Source organism: Cinclus cinclus, chromosome 3, assembly GCF_963662255.1.
Source record: "Cinclus cinclus chromosome 3, bCinCin1.1, whole genome shotgun sequence".
NCBI lineage: Eukaryota > Metazoa > Chordata > Aves > Passeriformes > Cinclidae > Cinclus > Cinclus cinclus.
The window spans coordinates 43,341,797-43,361,508 of NC_085048.1; the positions used below are offsets into that span (position 1 = coordinate 43,341,797).

The 19,712-nt window shown below is 35.8% G+C and overlaps 1 protein-coding gene across 5 annotated transcripts in view; it reads right to left on the minus strand.

Moving 5' to 3' along the window:
* ATG5 (autophagy related 5) overlaps positions 1 to 19,712 on the minus strand; it is a 71,987-nt gene that overhangs the window by 25,618 nt on the left and 26,657 nt on the right. For all 5 annotated transcript variants that reach the window (XM_062489914.1, XM_062489918.1, XM_062489917.1 and 2 more), the window contains 2 exons: positions 15,562 to 15,656; positions 288 to 405 (listed from right to left, as the gene is read on the minus strand). In XM_062489914.1, coding sequence (XP_062345898.1) covers positions 288 to 405; positions 15,562 to 15,656 — 213 coding nt within the window. The remainder of the gene's footprint in view (positions 1 to 287; positions 406 to 15,561; positions 15,657 to 19,712) is intronic.

Sequence of the window (19,712 nt, forward strand, 5' to 3'; positions counted from 1 at the left end):
TTTTTAAAGTGCAGAAAATAATATGTGAATATCTTTACTATGACCATCATAAGGGCAAAAGAGTACAGGAATTTTAGAATAAAACGTCTAGAATTTTTCAGGTGTGACTAAGGACTCAATCTTACCCTCTTGAAACCATGCAGGTGATGCAGGGCACACTAAAGAGCCAGGAATGAATGAAATCTGAAACTCTGGTACTGACATTTAGTTCTACCTCCAAAGTACCCATATTAAAAATCAATAGAAAAAGAATTATCTTATTGGACAAGAAGATATTTCTGCAGTACCTTCAGGGGTGATAGCACTAGGACACACATCTTTTAGCAGGTCTCCCAAAGTATGCAACTGTCCACCTGAAGCAATTGGTCGAAATAGTTTCTGTATAAAAGGTCTCTCTGTTGTTGCCTGTTTAAATTAAAAAAAAAAAAAAAAAACCAAAACATAAAAAAATCAAGCCAAACAATTTAAGGACCATGCAAATATGTAGTATTAGCACTTGAGACAGGTATACAATAAGACAGAACTAAAGGTTGCAGCAGAAGAAACATCTGGTATTTCCACATTCCCCCTGCCTCACGCTTTGCATTTCATTCATATCATGACATGCAGGGAAGTGTTTATTAATAATTACAAGTGAATTGTCACTCCAGAAAAACTGTAAAGATAATTTATAAACAGTGTCAGGGATACAAGAGTATTATTTTTTTTAAAGCCCCAAGTCTTCTATTACGGGAATACAACCTGCTTTAATAAAAAACATTTTAGTATATACTTCATTAAAAAAAAAAAAACAAGCAGTGAGCACAAACTTAGGAGTTCAACATATTCCTATGTATTTTGCCAAGCCAAAGCAATCCTTACAGCTCAACAGGTGATTTTTTTTCTCTTTAGATTTTATATCAAAAATTTCAAGCTATTTCAGCTGCAAGAACCACCACCAACTTAGAAAAAAACATGTTCTGCTTTGACAGGAAACCTAGAATCTTCTACCTACTTAAGGAATCGGTCGTATGTAAAGAACATATATGGCCCACTTCTGTTGCAGATATGCAAAGGAATTCAGAACAATTTCAACTATGCATCTTTCAGTTTAAAGCCTTGTCCTATAAACATATGCCCTTGTAAAACATCCCTCTCCAGCTCTCTTGTAGGCCACATTTAGGTACTGGAAGGTGTCTTTGGAGCATTCTCTTCTCCAGACTGATCAAGCAGAATTCCTTTTCCCCCATATGCATTAGAATAGTTTCCAGGACAATTTGCTCTATGACCTTTGTTGGGCACCAAGGTAAGACTGACTGGTCTCTAGTTCTCCAGGTCTTCCTTATTTTCCTTTTAAAAAAAACAGGGTTACATTTCAGTAGGAACTTCACTGGACTGCCACAGCTTCTTAAATATGATGGATGGTGGTTTAGTCACTTCATGTGCCACCTTCCTCAAGATCTGTGGGGATGTCTCTCATCCAGCCCCATAGACTTCTGCACCTTCATGTTCCTTAGGTGTTCTTAGACTTGATCTTCTAGAGCGGACAGTTCATTATTCTCCCAGTCCCTGCCTCTTCCCTTTTTGGATTTGGGCTGTCTGGCTGGAATATCTGCTGGTGAAGACTGAGGCAAAAAAAGACACTGAATAACTCCACATTCTGGGTAAACGGATCTCCCATTTCTTAGGGAGAGGGCTCACAATCTTTCTAGTCTTCCTTTATCTCTGACATTCCTAGAAGCTTCTCTTGTTGCCCTTAATGTCCCTGGTCAGATTTAATTCTATCAGATCTTTCACACTTATTTAAGACCTGTGCTTATGTTCAGGTACATCTCTTCTTTGGGTATCTGTAAAAGCAGCTCCAGGGTCAGCAAGTCTGACATTACAAAAACAGGCAAAGGTTTTTTTCCTGATAACCTGGCATCTCCACCCAAACTCAGCACCTGAGCCAGAGAAGTTAAAAATCTCGTATTCAACCAACCCAAACACTATAATCTAGCTCCCATAATGCTGCTGACAATTTTCTGCTAGCAGCTAACTCCCAAAAGCAGCTGATGTGCCCTGCATTGCGGGTGACTCTGCTCCAGCAAATGAGACTTTCAGCATATATTATCCTAATTGGAACAAGCAATACAAGCCATTGCCCCTTTCAAATTTAGTTTCTTACCTCTCAGAAAGTGTCTCCCATCCTACTAAGATAATTAAAAAATAGAAACAACTCAATATCAAGAGGCATGTCATCTTTCAGTGGGGCTTTATGGGGAAAAGCTAATCACTCCAACAAACAAATTAAGACCAACAATGCAACTGTCACTCACACACAGGTAAGGGAGCCTTTGCCTAAGAGTGGTACCCTAGCTCGGAAGTAATTCCAGGGCAGCACAGTGAAGAACTGTTGACACACAGCTACTTGTTGCTTCTTGCTAATAGTCTTCAAATATGGAAAAGTAGTCTTTTCCCAGTTTTTCTTATGAAGACTTATCAGAGGTAGTTTCCTAGCTGCTCTAGTCAATTCTCAATGCCCTCAGGGTAGCAATATGGGGATACCATCAGTGCTAATGAAATATGACTGAACATTTAAAAAATTATGGGAAGCACACAGCCAGCAGGATCCATCCACCTCAGACAGACCCACACTTGAGAAGTGAACTCTGGCACATTGTGTTGAAGAAACATACATGCAAAACATAAACACAAAAAAAGGAAAAATCCCCTAAAACACTGTTTTAGTTAAAACAATTTTGTACCAAGTTTAGTTTTTAAAATAATTGGATATGTGCTTAAGTCTGAAGTAGCAGAAGTGGAAATAAACAGAAGTATGCAGGCAAAGGCTGTTATCATCAACAGACTTTTAAGATAATGCCCCAAGTTTGCACTGAAGTTTCTCATTATTTCTTAATAAATTAAGATCAAATTTTCCCTAGTTATAACAATTTAATGCCAAGAGAGAAAAGCCAAAGTTGTATTTTCTCAAGTCTCCAACATAGTTGCTGACTGCTGCAAACAATATCCTTAGCTCCTATCATGAAACATTATAGAAAATGAATTCAATTTTGCATTTTAAGTGTTAAGTAACACAGATGTGGTAAAGTAAATAAAAATCACTGGTCTTCATCAATGTTAAAATGATAAAAGTAACTGCATGTTGTTTATAAAGACTTGTTCAAAAATCTAATCCTACAGGCAGAATATTACCCCAAGATGCGTACAGACTTCTTCCCTCACATGCAGCAGATGCTTTATGTATTAAAAGAATAAAAAAAAAAAGTCCCATCCTACATTCCACAATATTTATAGGATAACTTTTCAAAGTATCTTAGTCATAAAGGAGCATAGCTTTACAAAAACCTTGCCATGACCCTTTTTCAAGTGTAGCAACACAAGACAAACTTGACTACAACTCTCCACTCTAGTATTTCAAGTGTCCTGCCCAGGCTGGATGGAGCTTTGAGCAACATGCTTTAGTGCAAGATATCCCTGCCCATGGCAGGTGGGTCGGACTCAATGGCCTTTGAAAGATCCTTTCCAACTCAAACTATTGTAATCTGTGATTCTATTTGTTACAACAAGATGTGAAGGAACACCCACCATGAATAACTGCTTATATAATGTGTTTTGTAAAATATTTGCTTAATCTATCATGAAAAAAGTACTACCTGCAAACTAACCCATAAAGATACCACTACATAACTGATAATGATTTTAAATAACCAATATAAATATTCATACAATATCTATAATATTGCCAATAAAAATAGTAGCTTCAACAGAATGTAGCGCTTTTTAAATTATTTTATTTTGCAGTGTAGCCTCCATGTAGCTGTGATCTGTTCAAGATTCTGGATGAATTTGCAGGATACAACAGGTGAAAGACAATCAGTAATTGCCAACCTCTACAGAGAAAATGCCTTCAAGTATATGAGCATATGAAGATAATCACTTGGCCTAAAAATTGGAAGGCATTTTACACTGATCATATCCACAATTTAGTATCAAATTACTGAATTTATATGAAAGCCAATCTTCATCTCTGAATTAACAGACTTTCTAGAAAGTTGGACTTAACTGCAACTGCAATTTCTCATTCCTCTCTATCACTACATAGCACCATAAATCTCATGATTAGAAGGACAAATGAAGACTTTACTCTTTTTAAAAGAAAGTTTAAACCCTGACAGTGATAGGAGAGTGAGGGTGAAAACAAATTCCACCACAGTGAGTGAGTTACCTATTCAGGCACACTAGCATTGAGAGCAGTTATAGGTGAGGTCAAGTTCTAAGACGCCCTTGAAGGCAGTGCAAAGCCTCACAGGATCACAGACAAGCTATATAGTTACATACTATGCTAACAAACGTAACTCTTTCTTCCCTATCATCCTAGCAAAACAAAAAAACCCAATAAAAATAAGAAAAAAAAACTTGTCAGCTTGCCTGGTCCTTTTCAGAATCAACACAACATAAAACACCGCATGAAATCCACAATTTAATTTGTCAGATATTTTATACAGGATGCATCTTAAAATGAAAAACATAACTTACAAACCACGGGGTTTTAATCTGGAAAAATCACAGTTACCAGTATTTTCATCAAGAGGAAGGTATTTGGATTTTCTGCCTAAACACTCAGCTGCTCCTCAATATTCAAACAAATAAAAGTTACCATACATACTGAACCCACCAAAAAAATTTCTCAAAATCCCCACACATGTATAAGCTGGCAAACTAAAACAACAAAACTTGAGACTTCCCCACGTGTTCCACATATTTTCAGTAATTTGTCAAATTCTTAGTCTGTGCTGCATTGTAACGAACAACTTTACATTAAAAAAAATTCCCTTAATTTCATAGAAACATTTTGTTTAAACTCATTTAATTCAACCAAGAAGCTTTAGAAGTAACAAGAGTTTGCACAATGATGGAGGTTATTTTATATAAAAAAGAAAGTACAGGAAAATCAGTCCCTGAAAATAAAATTATGCAAATATTTCCTCAAAAATATTTTTCCATACATTTTAGATGCCTTCTACTTCATAGAAATGTTTTCAATTAAGGATCTCAATGCACAATTGTAAAAGTGACTAACTGAAAAGCTGATGAGTTGCTGTAGTCACAGAACCATCACAACACCATGCCTGTCCAAAAGCAAAACACTGCAAATCCCCATCTGAAATACTCTTCTTTCACTGGTGCTGAAATGCTGGGGTTTTGCTGGAATTTCAGGATGGGTATCTTTGACTTCTTTTTGCTTAATATTAGACAAGATTCATTGAATATTTAATTGTGGAGAAGGTACAATGTTTCTTGGTGGGAGTTGATGGGTTTTTGTTGTTTTGTTTCTTTCTTTTTAAAAAAACTTCCATCTCTTTCATAAAGGTGATTTTCAGCTCAACAAGCTAAAGTACACAAGAAAATGATTTTGTTTTATCTATTTGAAATCTGTCACCTTTCAAACTTTAGTAAAATTTTTTGAATATGTGACATGCATTTATCCTGTAAGCATTGCTCCTCTCCTCTTCTTCCAATCTTCCAAGCAAGAGAGGGCTTCTCCCACACAACCCACTGCTTCATTCTATACCTTTGACATTTTTTTTATTTCTAACTCTAAGATGTTAGGACCGAAACAACATTCCAAAAAAAAAAAAACCAAAAAAAACCAAAAAAACTATTTCTAGTATTTCTTTAGTCTCTGAAGTCCATCAAGTAGATGCTCTAGTTATGATTTTGCATGCTTTGAATAAGGCTGGCACTGCTTTTATTAGCATTCAAAATTCTCAACTGCTTACCCTGCAAAATCACATCACTGTTCAGAGAAAAACGTACAACTCAATATAAAACAGATTTTTTTTTTAATAAAAGAAGTAATGTTTCTGTATGTCTGACATGTAACTAAAACCCATAATACAAAAAGAACAATACACATTTTCAACACACCTACCCAGAATTACCACAAAAATTGAGTCACTGACAGGATGTGCTGTGGGTTGCAGGACTCATAAGATCAACAAATGTGTTTTTTATTTTTATCATTATAAATTACTACTATTATTATTATTAAATTACTTGTTTTTCCCAAACTGCATTTTAAATTTCTCTAATTAATTAGATATTTTCAGTTGTTGTAAAAATTACAACATACATACCTGAATTTAACATATGGAAAAAATTAATCCTTTCCCTTACTTTTGAGTTTGTATCAGAATTTCTGCAGTTATGTTGTAAAAAGGACCCCTTTGTTTCTTCAAAAAATTGAAGGTCTTAATCATGATGTACAGGAATTTTACACTCCCTAATATTTTTAAGAGGCTTGAAACAACAATGAAAGAAAAAAAAAAAAGATTCAACAAACAGGCTACACTTCATACATTTAATTACATTAACTCCAGTCACCTAAGTTAGTGGTGCAGAAGTTTATCACTAGATTGAAGCTGAAGAAAGTATTATGAAAGCATGCACATATGTTTTAATATGGTCATGCTAAATGTGTACCTCTATGATGATAACCCTATAGAACTCCTTGGATGTGGAGATAACCATCATATCAATCACACACGTCAAGGAATCACAACATCAAGTAAAGTGAGAACTCTGTTATTCTTGAAAGCACTCCTAACATTATTACATAATTTTTTGTATTACACAAACTGAAAATCCTTTAGGTGGTGTTGAACATTAATGATCACTGGTTTAAAAGCAAGATAAATCATATGATGCGTTTTCTTGGTGGATGCTTTAACAGACCTTAACAACAGCCCCCATAACATGTGGCAAGTATTATGTCAAGAATTGATGCAAGTAATAAAGCCAAAATTATCTAGTATCTTAGCCAAGACTGTAGTCAAATTAAAGCCACAACTAGAATTATAAACACATCTGGAATAAGGTTAAAATTTTATGTAGTAGGGCTTATTACAGTTATGTCTAGACAATAATATTGAACCATTTTTGATCACGAATGGTTAAGGACTATTCTCCTAATCATTCATGGACAACAACTTGCCTCTTCCTTGATGCCTTTCATTGAACAGAGCACACTTATGAAGCAAATGCAGTTCTATCCTAACTTTGTACATAACTAACAAATATGGCAACTATTTCAGTTAATTCTCCCTTACATTGTTGAGGGTAATTACTTGCTCATCCTTAAAAAGATTAAAGAACCATTTAAAATATCACCCTTCTCCGTGTTATTTAAACTGGCAGAGAATGCTTCCTCACAATCTTTTAGAAAAAACTTTACATAATAGCAACAAAATTAGTAATTAGAACCATGTAAAACATTTGAAAGTTAAAGTTCTACCACATGTTCTACTTATCTGAAAAAGAAACGTGCAGTTAGAAAGCATCCCTTAATAAACTGATTAAAAATTTAATGGGCTGAGTACATTGTGATACTTCAGGATAGAAGCCATTGCTTCAGTTTCTGTAAATGTAAAGATGCATCATGTTGTCCACACTGAATTTGCACTCAAAGTATTTTCTGATATTCAGAGACAGATCTTTATACACATTGATGAGATCTCCCCTCCCCCAAATCTACTCTTCTCTAGGCTGAATAGTTCTTGCTCCTGCAGGCTTTTTTCTCCTCTCATGTTAGATTCACTAGTTCCTCGACCATTTCAGTGGTCCTTTGCTGTGCTCTCATACCCTTGGCTCCATGTCTCTCTTGAATGGGAGAGCCCAAAAGTGGATTCCAGGTGCAGTCTCACCAGTGTCAGGTCGACTGGAGGGACCATTTCCCTCAAGCTGCTGCTAACTCTAATCCTACAGCAGCCCAGGATACAATTTACTTTCCCTGTCATAGGTCCCACTGCTAAGGTCCTCTTACACCTTGTGGATCATTTTTAACAAGAGTGTGTATTGCCAAAAGTTACAATTCCATACAAGAAGTTGCAGAAGTACCACTCGAAATGTCTAACAAGCATGCATGAACTACATTCTGGCTTTTGCCTGGTCTTTCAAATTACCTATCAAATTTTCTTGTGCAGGGAAAGTAGCACTGTATACTCTGAACAACTGGATCTGCATTATTTAATGTCAGATGATCTGGACAGATCCTATAAGCAGAAGAAAGTCAACACTTGAGGCACACAGAGCAGACAGCAGACAACCGTCACACAGCCAGACACAGAGAATAAATACAAAAAACAGCTTCAAGAGGCAGCTTTGCTGGCCCTTGAGAAGACAAACATACCTACAATAAAGGCATGGCCTCAAAGCATTAAATTTCCTTCCCAGGAAAGAATTTGTATTTGTAACTGGTAAAATATCAAGATATCTGAAGAGTCAGCAACAACAAAAATCAACAGTGCTCTTCACAGCTGCAGCATGTTATGTGCACATGCAGACCTAACCCTCTCTTAACAACTGAGCAATTGAGTACTGACTACCTATCAAGCAAACAACTTTAGAAATGGATTTACATCCACAAAAGCAAACACTTCACTGTTTGCTTAAGAGCAGTGAAGAATACAATACTTCATAAATCACTTTCAAGCTACTTCAAACCATTAAATCCAATAATTCTCCATAGCTTTCTACAATAATGATTAACTAGAAGGGGCTCCTATAATCAAGGGCAGCAAAATTTCAAAAATTTGTTTGCTAATGCATATTGTATTTCTGTAGTATGGTGTCATATCCCACTTCCTCATAGGTTTGTTCCATTCCACATTTACCTGTAGAGAATTTGCTTTCAGTCTCTGGAAAGACCAAATAGAAGTCTTGGTCCTTTCCAAAAAACCAGAACACTTTCAATATTTTCTAATCCTCATTCCTGTGCGAAAGTTAACCTGCTTTATTCACCTATTTTATTTTAAAATAAGTAAAGGTGAAATGCTTATGCTGATAAGTCAAAACAGATATTGGTTGTGGCTTTTGTCCCTGCAGCATTTTGCATCAGCATCATGGGCTAGCTAGCCTTAGTTCTATAGGCATTGCTTATGCTGCACAGACACAGAAATAACCCTTGAAGATAACATTCCTCATTTCTCTGAAGAAAAAGTTTTGTATCACTTTTTCCCCTTTTCCTGAGGAAAGTAGCTCACCAACTATTTTTTTTTTAAGTTTTGCTACTACATCAAAGTACAAGAACCCATCTCTGTGGAACACAGCTCCAGGTAAGCTTCAGGTAGGCAAAATTCCTATTGCCACAACATTAAGAACCCGCCCACACTACAGAGTATGTGATGAAAGTGGCAAATCAGTTTGTGTTGATTAAAGCAAGTGAAATGGAAAAGTAAAGTGATGCTTTAATGATCAGAGGAAAGGCAGCAATATGCTAAAGAGCACTGCATTTAAATTATAAGATCTGTGAGTAACTGTACACAGACCCAACTCAACTGAATTACTGCTTCATTCATTGTCTTCATCACAGCCTCTCTCATTCTATTGATGTTTTTAAGAATAAAGATTCAAGGTTGAGGTAAAAAGTGCACATTTTAAAATTATTTTTAATTGCATACGTACATTAGCTTTCCTAACAATTTTAGGATGATATATAAATCTACAAGGTTACCATCTTAACAAAACAGTTTAGAGAGCCACAAGAATTCAAATCTTATTGCTTAAATTCAAACTTGTAGCAGGAACATTTACCCAAACTTATTTATACTCAACTCCATTGTCATAAGACAATTCAAAGAAAAAACAACAATTGAGGAAATTTATACAGTACCAACTGGTTAAAAAGTTACTACCAATTTGTAATTGGGGGGGTGCATAAGAGGCGAGATTAAGGTATTTTCAAATTGGCAATGGACTATTTTTTTTTCCCCACACAAAGTGTTCATTATTTCATTGTAATTCAAGATGTACTTGGACTTAAAAAAAATCCATAAAACTGTTACATGAAGTTAACTAAGTAATTGGTAGGATTCTACTGTTTTTTCATATACTTAGATTCTTCAGAGATTTACGAGTAACTTAAGTATTGCAAGATAAAAAAAAGGATTTAAAAAAGATACTACCCATTTTTCCCCCAATACACAGAATCCAGTATAACCCTAAATTTTTTTTCAACCAGGTATAACATAACTAAGAATCTCAACAAACTGTTTCTCATACAAGCAAAACTACTTCACTCATTGTATACAAACTACATCTATACTCAAACCAGAAAAATTACTGCAGCTCCTAGTGACAGGCCTGAACTAGCTTAAAACCATCCAGCTTGGTAACAGCTCAACCACAGCAGAGAACCAACAATCCAAATCGAGGTTTTACAGCTCCATCTCCTCTGCACCTCCTTCCCTGGGCACTGTGTTACTTTCACAATAGCTTTGAACTAGGCAGATTGACAGTTTTACACACAACTTGGGCATATTTAAGGAAACTTTAGTCACATTTTGATGACAAACACAATTTATCATCTCAGAATTTTTCTTCAAAACTCTGATTGACAGCTCCCATCCTATACCAAGATTGTTAAAGGCACAAGGCTGATCCTGCACATGGGTTCCTGAAGTCTTTCAAGAGAGCTGCATGAGCACTCCTTAATATAGAGTATGTTTAAAAAGTCATCTTTAGCAGCACTGGTTTGAGCCAGCTCATTTCACTGTGCACTGAGATGCATAAGAAAAGCTTATGCAATTATGGAGCCTCTGGTGAAACCTGTGGTGACAGTGACCTTCAACTCAAGGTGAGAACTAGTCAAATTGCTATTACTTTCAGCACAGAACAAGACAACCCAGTTCAGAAAACAAGTATTTAAGGATCACGCTGCCCCCATGCAATACTTGATAGAAGTGTTTCTTTTTTTCCCCCCAGTCATGAGGCACTAGGGAAAAATATTTACCTAACAAAGTTTTTAAACCTTCCTATTAATAAAGCTTTGATTTTGAAGTAGTTTAAAACTAGTGAAAGTGTGCTACTGCTTCTTTAGTACTGAACCATCAGTTATTCTAATAACTCAGAGTCCATTTGTTTCTCTTCAGCACAGAAATTCAGCTGAGCCCAGCTCTGTTACACAAATCACCATTTCCTATGATCTCCCTTGATACTTCTTCCTTCTATACTTCTTCCTTGTAAAAGGAAGTTTTTAAGAAACAAATTGTCTATTTTCAGCAGGTTCTTTATGAAAGCATCATTTTCAATAAGTAAGAAAAAAAAATAAAGTATTGCATATAGGCCCGTTCAAGAGCATTATATACTAGCCCACTAAATGCTGAAACTTGCTGTGTTGTGTTGCCCTCTTCAGGTCAACAACATATTTTTTGCAATGCAATAACTCATCGAGGAGAGGAACCAACTTCTTTCATAACACTTTTCAGATCTGAAGTTTCAAGTAGCAGCTAACTTCACCTGTACTCCACCAGTGCTTGAAGCATTTTTGGCTTAATATCCTATAAACAAACTTTACTTTTGCCCTTTACATCTCCCTAACCTCAATATTAATCTTGAGGATTATCAAACTACCAGCTAGCATTTGAAAAGATGACTAAAAACCAACAACAGTGCTGATAAGAAAGTCTCATGACAAGAGGCTTAAAAAGCTCAATTGATTCAGTTTACCAAAGAAAGCTCCAGATACCAATCCATAAGTAAATATGGGAGGTCAGAAAGTCACATGAGTTTCAAGTGGGGTAAGGCAAAACAGAATCTAGAAACTGAAGTCAGGAAAATTCAGACTTGAAATGCAATGGAGACTTTTCAACAACAACAAGAAGTTAATAATCTAACAGCATAAAGAAGTAGATTTATTATTACTTAAAAACTCTACAGCTAGATCCAGTATCTTTCCAAGCAATCTATTTTGATCAGTTTTTAAAATAGTTGTCACAACATGGTTTGAATTGTGCTGTTGATTTGCATACTTGCAATGGCTTCTGCAATTGCTTACCCAAGCTCTGCCAATTAATGTGGAAATATGGATGAAACAGTCTTCAATTGCTTGGAAATGCCCATGCTTAAGCTTCTGATTCATTTATTGAGACAAATATTAATAATGTCTTAAAATATTTCATTTCCCACTCCCACTTTTAGAGGACAGGTCATGATAAACATTTATGTCTACTTAGACATCTCAATACTGCAGCTTTGACATAAATAGTAAAGTATTGCATTTAATTGATATATTATTAAGTGTGGAGAATTTCACTCATGTTACAAAGGAAGACAAACATCCTGACAATTTGTGACTGTACAGCTTAATCTCAACATCATAAGGGACTTATGATAAGAAAACCTGTTTAAAGTTAAGGCCTACTATGCAATTATAAGCAATGAAATTAGTAAGTTAATCAGAACCCTTAGAAAATGGAAGCAAAGGAAATGCTTGTTCAGTACCAAATAAAGGAAAGTGCAAACAAGCCCAGATCATCCCTTTTTGGGACAGCAAACACAAAACAGCCAGCCTGCCTCAAGCAGTTGCAACTCTAAAAAAATCTTGAGCGAATTTGGCATGAAGCGTTTTCATCCACTTTCTTTCCAATATTTTTGTAAATTTAATCTCAAGAATGAAATACAAATATGCACCTTTAAGTCCCATACACTCAGAGAGCAGACTCCAGAGAAGAGTATGAAGAAGTGGGTGAGCATGACGTGGGGAGAGAGCAAGAAACAAACTAGGAAATGAGTACAAATTAAGTGCACAAGTGAGACTCAGAATGCTCCCAGAGCAGGCAGCTGTTCATCAGAGCAGTCTCTATCAGCACACAGAGACTCCTCTCCTGACTAATATGCCCTGTCACAGTGCCTGGAGCCAAAGACTGATGAAAACTTCCTGCCATCTATCAGCCAGTTTGTTCAATTAAACTGTGAAACATCAGCTGGTCTTATAAACACAGCGGGAAATTCCACAAGCGAACTTGCTCTAGTACTGGACATGAAAAGCAACACTTGAATTGAAAATATACTCAAAACATTACTATGATTTTTTTTCTTGCCATTCAAATTCTACAGTACTGAGATAAAAAGGCAAAAAAGGTTTTGTGCACCTGTCAGTTGAAGACAAAGCAGCTTAAACCTCTGAAGTGATGAAGTGGGGAACTTCTTTTTTGACACATTGAATTAAAAGTATCACAAAAATATAATGGTATTTTTAAACTGTCTCTGGTAGAAAAAGTTTCCACCTATGTCAAAGGTTTATCTGGTTCAAGTTCCATACAACAATTAACAGAATATGACAGACAGCTAGCAATAAAATCTCCAAGATATCTTAGCTAAATTTTAAAATTGCAAACAAGTTGATCCTTAGTGATTCTCAACCTTTTTTTACATCATCTACTGCAGATGCCAGGATTCTGGTCCAATCTTAGCTACTATACTTAAAAGAAGAGGTGGACAAAGGTTTTTAAAATTACCTGCGGTTAGTTTAGTTCTGACTTACCCAAGTATGATGTTCATATTTTTGCCATTTCTTTCTCCCACACACTCCATCAGATTTGGTCACCACAGGAGGTATGATTCATATTACTCTTTAGAAATGTATTTTAATACATAAACTTTACAACTGAAAGAGTTTTTGAGTTTTTAAAATAATGAATTCTTCAGTGAAAAAAATCCATCTAATCACTTTATTGAATGCATTTGTCCTGCAGCTACTTTGCCAATTCACATTTAATTGCAACTAAGACTGTTTTTTCTTACTTGGTATCATAATCTAATAGAATTTTTTGAAGGAAAACAACTTCATCCACCTCATACTGCCAAAAAACAATGTAGAAAGTTCCCTTCACAGAATTTCCTTCTAATAATTTGGTGCAATAGAAGGTATGGAAAATACAAGGAGGAACTCTTCCCATTGAAGGCAATGCCTCATCATTTCCTGTCATCCACTTGTGTATCCTTAAGTGTCTACAAGAACACTGTGTGAAGACACACAGGGAATAAATATCCACTGCAACACACACTTAGCTTAAATCAGGTGTTTACAGAGGGATATAGAAGGAACCAGTTAGAATGCCAAGCTGACTTCTACCAGCACTAATGGAAATGAAATGCACTCAGGGTGGGGGTTAAATACATCTGAACAACACTTTAGAATCAGTTATTTTTCCACATGCAAGTTTGTCACTAACTCCTTATTTGGAATTAAAATTAAAATTTCACCCTTCCAAAGGCTTTCTGAAAATTCCTTTAAACATTCCTTTAAACATAAACAGCAGTAATCAGTACACACACTAACAAATCAAACCATAAAGCTAGAGACATCTGCACTCACATTTTAAAAAAGACTGGGAATATTTAGAAACAATAAGAGCAGCATTACTGAAAATATTATATCTCAACCTTCTCAAAGGTTGTCTCAGCATCATCTTTATCTGTGTTTGGTTTTCAATTCTTAGTGAGACATTTTGGGTTTAAACTACAGCAAGTAAGGGTTTTCAATCAAAAAGGTAATGGGAATCAAGATAAGCACTACTGGTTCAAGTGATATATTTTATTGGCTTATTTATTTTTAAAAAGCTTTATTAGCTTGAAATAATGTAATATCATAGACATCTTCCCTCATGCCTTAAAGATCTGCAACCTATTCAGAGAGCAAAACCTCTGTTTTGCAAACCCATTTACGTGATTTCTATGAAAAGACTTTTTAAAACCCCACACCTACCAGAGAACAAGCAAATAACTTAGTCACCAATCAAACAAGTGCTGTGAGTACTACTTTTCTGATACATGCTTTTTGATTCTTATACAAACCTTGCCATCTGCTGTGATCTCTGACAAAATAACTGACTTCCGTTCTCAATCTAAGGTTTCATTATGACAATCTAATATTAAAAGCTACTCCAGTCCCACTGCAAGACTGTACAGGCTTCTATGGTCATTATAACCTGTTACAAAGTAGTATCAGAACATTCAGTACTATGAATAAAGGACTTTCTTTTCATAGTTATTGGTGCAAAACTTAAATATGAACAGCTCAAAACATTCCAACAGAGCACAACTGTTTAATTTGCAGAGAGGCTACACAAATTTTTGTATAAGCTTTTTAACCATACATAATTGCAAACTTCATTGTGACTTTAATGCTGTAAAAACTAAGATGCCCTTAGGGTAAGAAAAATCATGATGATTCCAAAGAATATGTCTCCAAACAAAATGCTGAGAAAAATAAAGTGCTGGTGCATTAAAACAGGAAAAAGCCCCACATTCAAAGCTAGTTTTGGGATGTAGGTATACAACTAGAAGACAAAGGTAAGAACTAGATGGAAGACCATTACTTCTACCATAAAATGCCTACAAGAAAAGAAGCCCATACAGTGGTTGAGGGAAAAGTATTGCTCCTAAAGTGTTTGGCTTAGACCTTTCAAAGGGCATTTTGCTTCTAAAGCATTCTTCATATTTAGTACCTATTTTTAGTAACATAATTATGTTGTTGGACTGTTTCTTTAAAAAAGAAAAAAACATCATCTACACCAGCCATGGCAAATTCTCAAGTATTGCACACTTACAACATAATAAATGTTAATTACCTATTAGAATAAACACAGTCTATTTTGTCTGCTAATCCATACAACTCAAGGGTCCAGCAAAGATGAGCATGCAAAGTTTTGCCATAATGCAAGAAAACATATAATTCTGAAAACAGATTACAATATATGACACCTCAGGGGAAGGGTTTGATTTTATCTTATCTCCTACCTGATAAATTCTAAATGGGATGTATCGAAATCCATTATCTTCTGGAGGATACTCCATGAGTTTTCGATTTATTGCCCAAAACTGCTCAAATTTATCTGTGAAGGTAAAATTAGACTTTGTCAATATCAATAACATTTTTTCAGCCTAAAGAGGTAGATGAGACACAACTGGAACAACACACAAACTTTTCTTACAGAATTGATTTTGTACAAATTTATTTTTCCCACATTTCTCTTCCCTATTTAGCCCAAAGCCAAAGGTAGGTCATCTGCATTCTCCTATGAAAACACTGAGGTGGTGATTCATTGAACTGAAAGAGAAAGCAACTTTAACTCATATCTTATCTCCCATTGTTAAGGAAATATTGGGCTATAAATTACAGACTTCATTACCTCAACTAACAGAGCCTGTTTCTCCACTCTCCCTGCTGGTACTGGTCCATACTCACAGTATCACAGTCTAGTAAAAACATTTAATTGTTCTCAGCCATTAATGAACAAAGGGTGTAAAGTACAGAGAAACTAAAGCAGGAGAAACATTTCTTGAATGGTTTACATTTGGCTATGTAGATCTTAAATTAATCCGCAACAACGCATGATAGGGTCAGAAAAGTCATTGCCAGATTCATGATACAACCTGAAAATAAAAGCTTACGCTTGAAACACATTTTTGTTATTATCCAAGTAAGTAGGGCAAATAGCCTGGCACACCATTTCATGCTGTTCAGGCATTACAGGAACTGAATAGTTTATTACACTTAAAATGTACTAATGACAGCACAGATCTTTGCATTTTATACATGCAAATCAATTATTCAAATTAAGCAAATAACTAACACCAGAAGTGATAGAAAGGAATACAAAGAGGTAAGATTAATAGAGCTGCTGCTAGCCTTACTGGAGAAAGCAGAAGAGCAAGGGATCAATTTCCTTATAGGCCCTAACTCTCCAATACACCAAACACAGCAGATGTTTCCACAGAAGGCAACACACAGTCTCAAATTTTCCCTCCTTGGCACAATATTCAGCCAAGTCTCAAAAAGCTGGGCTCTTACAGAATATACCCATTACAGAATTCAGCACCAGTGAAGTAAGGTAAAATTCAGAAATGTATTCACAGGATAAAGCTTCTTTCTGCTTTCAAAAGTGCTGATTACACTTAAAGTAATTGCAGAAAATGAGTCTGAGATTTGCTGCACTCCCCCATACAGCACAGATACCGGTCAGTGCACTAAAAGGTACAGGCTAGTATATATTGCAGGGTTCATATTTATAATACATTGATTTTCCTGACTGGATGCAACACAAGGCAGGAATTTCCAAGAAACTGTGAACAAACTCCTGCCAGGAATGCTGCAGGATACTTATCTCAGAACGTACTTCCACACCCTTGTTTCCTGATTAGCAGCAAGTGCCTCTTGACAGGCACTTACCTGAGCTACAATCAGCACCACCAGGCAGGCACCTGCCTGGCAGGAGTAGCTGCCTGGATTCAGGATGTTACCCCATCATTCACTGGGCTGGGAGTGACAGTGACAGCCCGGGAGCAGACTGTAATCAAACAATCCCACATTTGGGAGCCCCAGTCTACAGAGTCAGAGGTTTAGTGTTAAAATGTCCAACACAAAGGATGACTGCCTCCTCCTCAGGAACTCTTTCAGAGGGAAGGTGAAGATTTAGCATGCTTCCTTTATCCTTGGAGGCAGCACTCAGAATGGCTTGCAGCTTTCACTACAGAGGAGTGAACAGTCATTCCACAGTAGGCACTGATAGATTTATACTTCAATTACCACTTTTAACTCACTTGAGAAAACTATTACAGTGATACACAAAACAAAACGATCCAGTCCTACTTAAGCTAGTGAGCTTCAGCAGACTTAAATAAGAAATCTCCATATTTGGACACATCCTACTTGAAATAGAAATAAAACAAACATTAACTTGATTTACTTGTTTAATGCTCACATTACAGTAATTAGGAAAAATTGGGTGAACAGTTTACTGTTCTCAAAATTCACCAGAAATGAGAAAGACATCTTATGGACCAGAAGAAAAAGAAATTATGAACAAGTAAGAGACTTCTATCAGAAGATTAAGCATATTGACCCTGGTGGCCTACAAATATGACAAACAAGGAAGGCTCTGCTTGACAAGAAAAGTTTAAACAGTGATAATGTGCAGTTAGCTCACTTCTGCTCTTCATTCCTGCTTCCTCACCTGCCACAAAACATCCAGGAAACCAGGTAATCTTATTTAAGGCAGTTAAATTTTAAAATATTATATCTCTCAGATTATTCTCTGAACACTTAGGCAGTGCTAAAGATACTCTATTGTTCAAAGTTCTAATAGTTTCTGTAGTTTCTAAATATAACAGCAATAAATCTGCAACAGCTGAATTATGAACTTGTTACACTGTGTAATCAAGCATGTTCTGTCAATCTGCCTGATTTCCCAGGAATTTTAGCTAGACATAACGGAGTCAGATATCTTAAGATCTCCACTGTGTACAGCATTGTCTGAAGACCTCTGAACAAATTCCTCCTCACAATCTTATATTGCTGTCCTCCAAATATCCTTCCAGGGATACAGTATTTTCACCACAGGAAACTGAGGTGGGTGTAAGAAAACTAAGACAAATTTTTAAAGCAAGCAGGAGAAAAAAAGCTATCCAGTTTTCATACTGATATATATGACCTGGCAAGAGCTTTAATTAGCAGAGCATTGTCTGAGTGCCAGAATCCTAAAGCTCCAAAAGTACAAAATTCAAAAGTGACAGAATCCTTATGAGTCAAAGCTTAAAATAAACAAATAAAACCACTGACAAATATCCACCCAATCTCCTTAAAAACCGTAGTGAAAAGATTCTTCCTTCTCTCATTTTTAATGTATCAGTACCCCCTATTTTTGCAAAATCTCAAGGAAGCTATTAGTGCTACAATGAGCTATAAGAACTAATTAGTTTATTGGCTAGACAGGACGAAGACAGAAGGTGCTGGCTGGAAATTTAACAATCAAAACAAAACTGAGTTTTCGTCAAGCCAGTAAATAAGGAAGAGTTCTCTACCTATCAGCAAAAGCACTTTACACACTTGTCTCCCTCCCTCGTAAAAAGCTTATGCAGTCTGCATGACATCTAAACCACCATAACAGTCAAATCTGATTCCTTTTGTTTTTCACAGTCCATCTGTTTTTAAGAAAGTGCTTGCTTGAAGTGTTAGTTTCTATATTAGCAAAAAACAGTACTTGCAAAAGGCACATGTCCCTATCTGAATAACAATATTTAAAGTAATAACAATAGGATCTGAACAGAAGTGAGATTAGTGACAGTATAAAAGTTTCATATGACTCTACTAATCACTAAGAAATTGTGATTGCTACATAAATTTGCATAAAATGAAATATAAAAACTTCTCCATGTATTTTATGTCAAAGATCACAAAGTTAATAACCAGTAATTGAGAAATTTATCAGCCAAGTCACTAACATTTATAACTATTCATTGCTTAGAAATGCAATCATTGAATGCCCAAAAGCCAGCCAGACATTACCCTTCAGTACTACAAAGATGCACAGAATTTAAGGAGAGCTTTGAAAATAATCTATTTACATATTTAGAAAAAGCATGAGTTGGCAAAACTACAAAGACTTAATGTCACCCATGACAATATATGATCTCAGTGCACTAATTAATTAAGCAATGAAGTAAACTCAAACATAAATTTACAAATACAGTATGCCACATTATGCATGTAGGGTTCGGAAGCCTATCAGTAAAATTATTCATGCCTTTAAAGTATCCATTAAAAATGCTGAAAAAATTACTGACACAGGGAAACACTGAGAATTGTTGTTTCCTCCATTAATCCAGACTGGAGATCTGGTTTAGCAGCCAATGGAGATACTTTAGCAGTCATTGAAATTAATCCAAATTTATATACCTTGTTATGTTAAAAAAATCTTGGTAATCCCTTCATACTTTATTGTTAATGGACAGCAACTCCTGAACCTCTTACTATTGAGCAGTGTTAACTAAGGCTTAGTCCAAGCTGAGGGCTAAAAGGCTGAGGTCCCTTTTGCCCCTGGGTCTCAGCCCGAAACGTTTTTCAGGCAACCCGAAAAATTAGTTTCACTCATACCAGCCTCTTTCAGTCA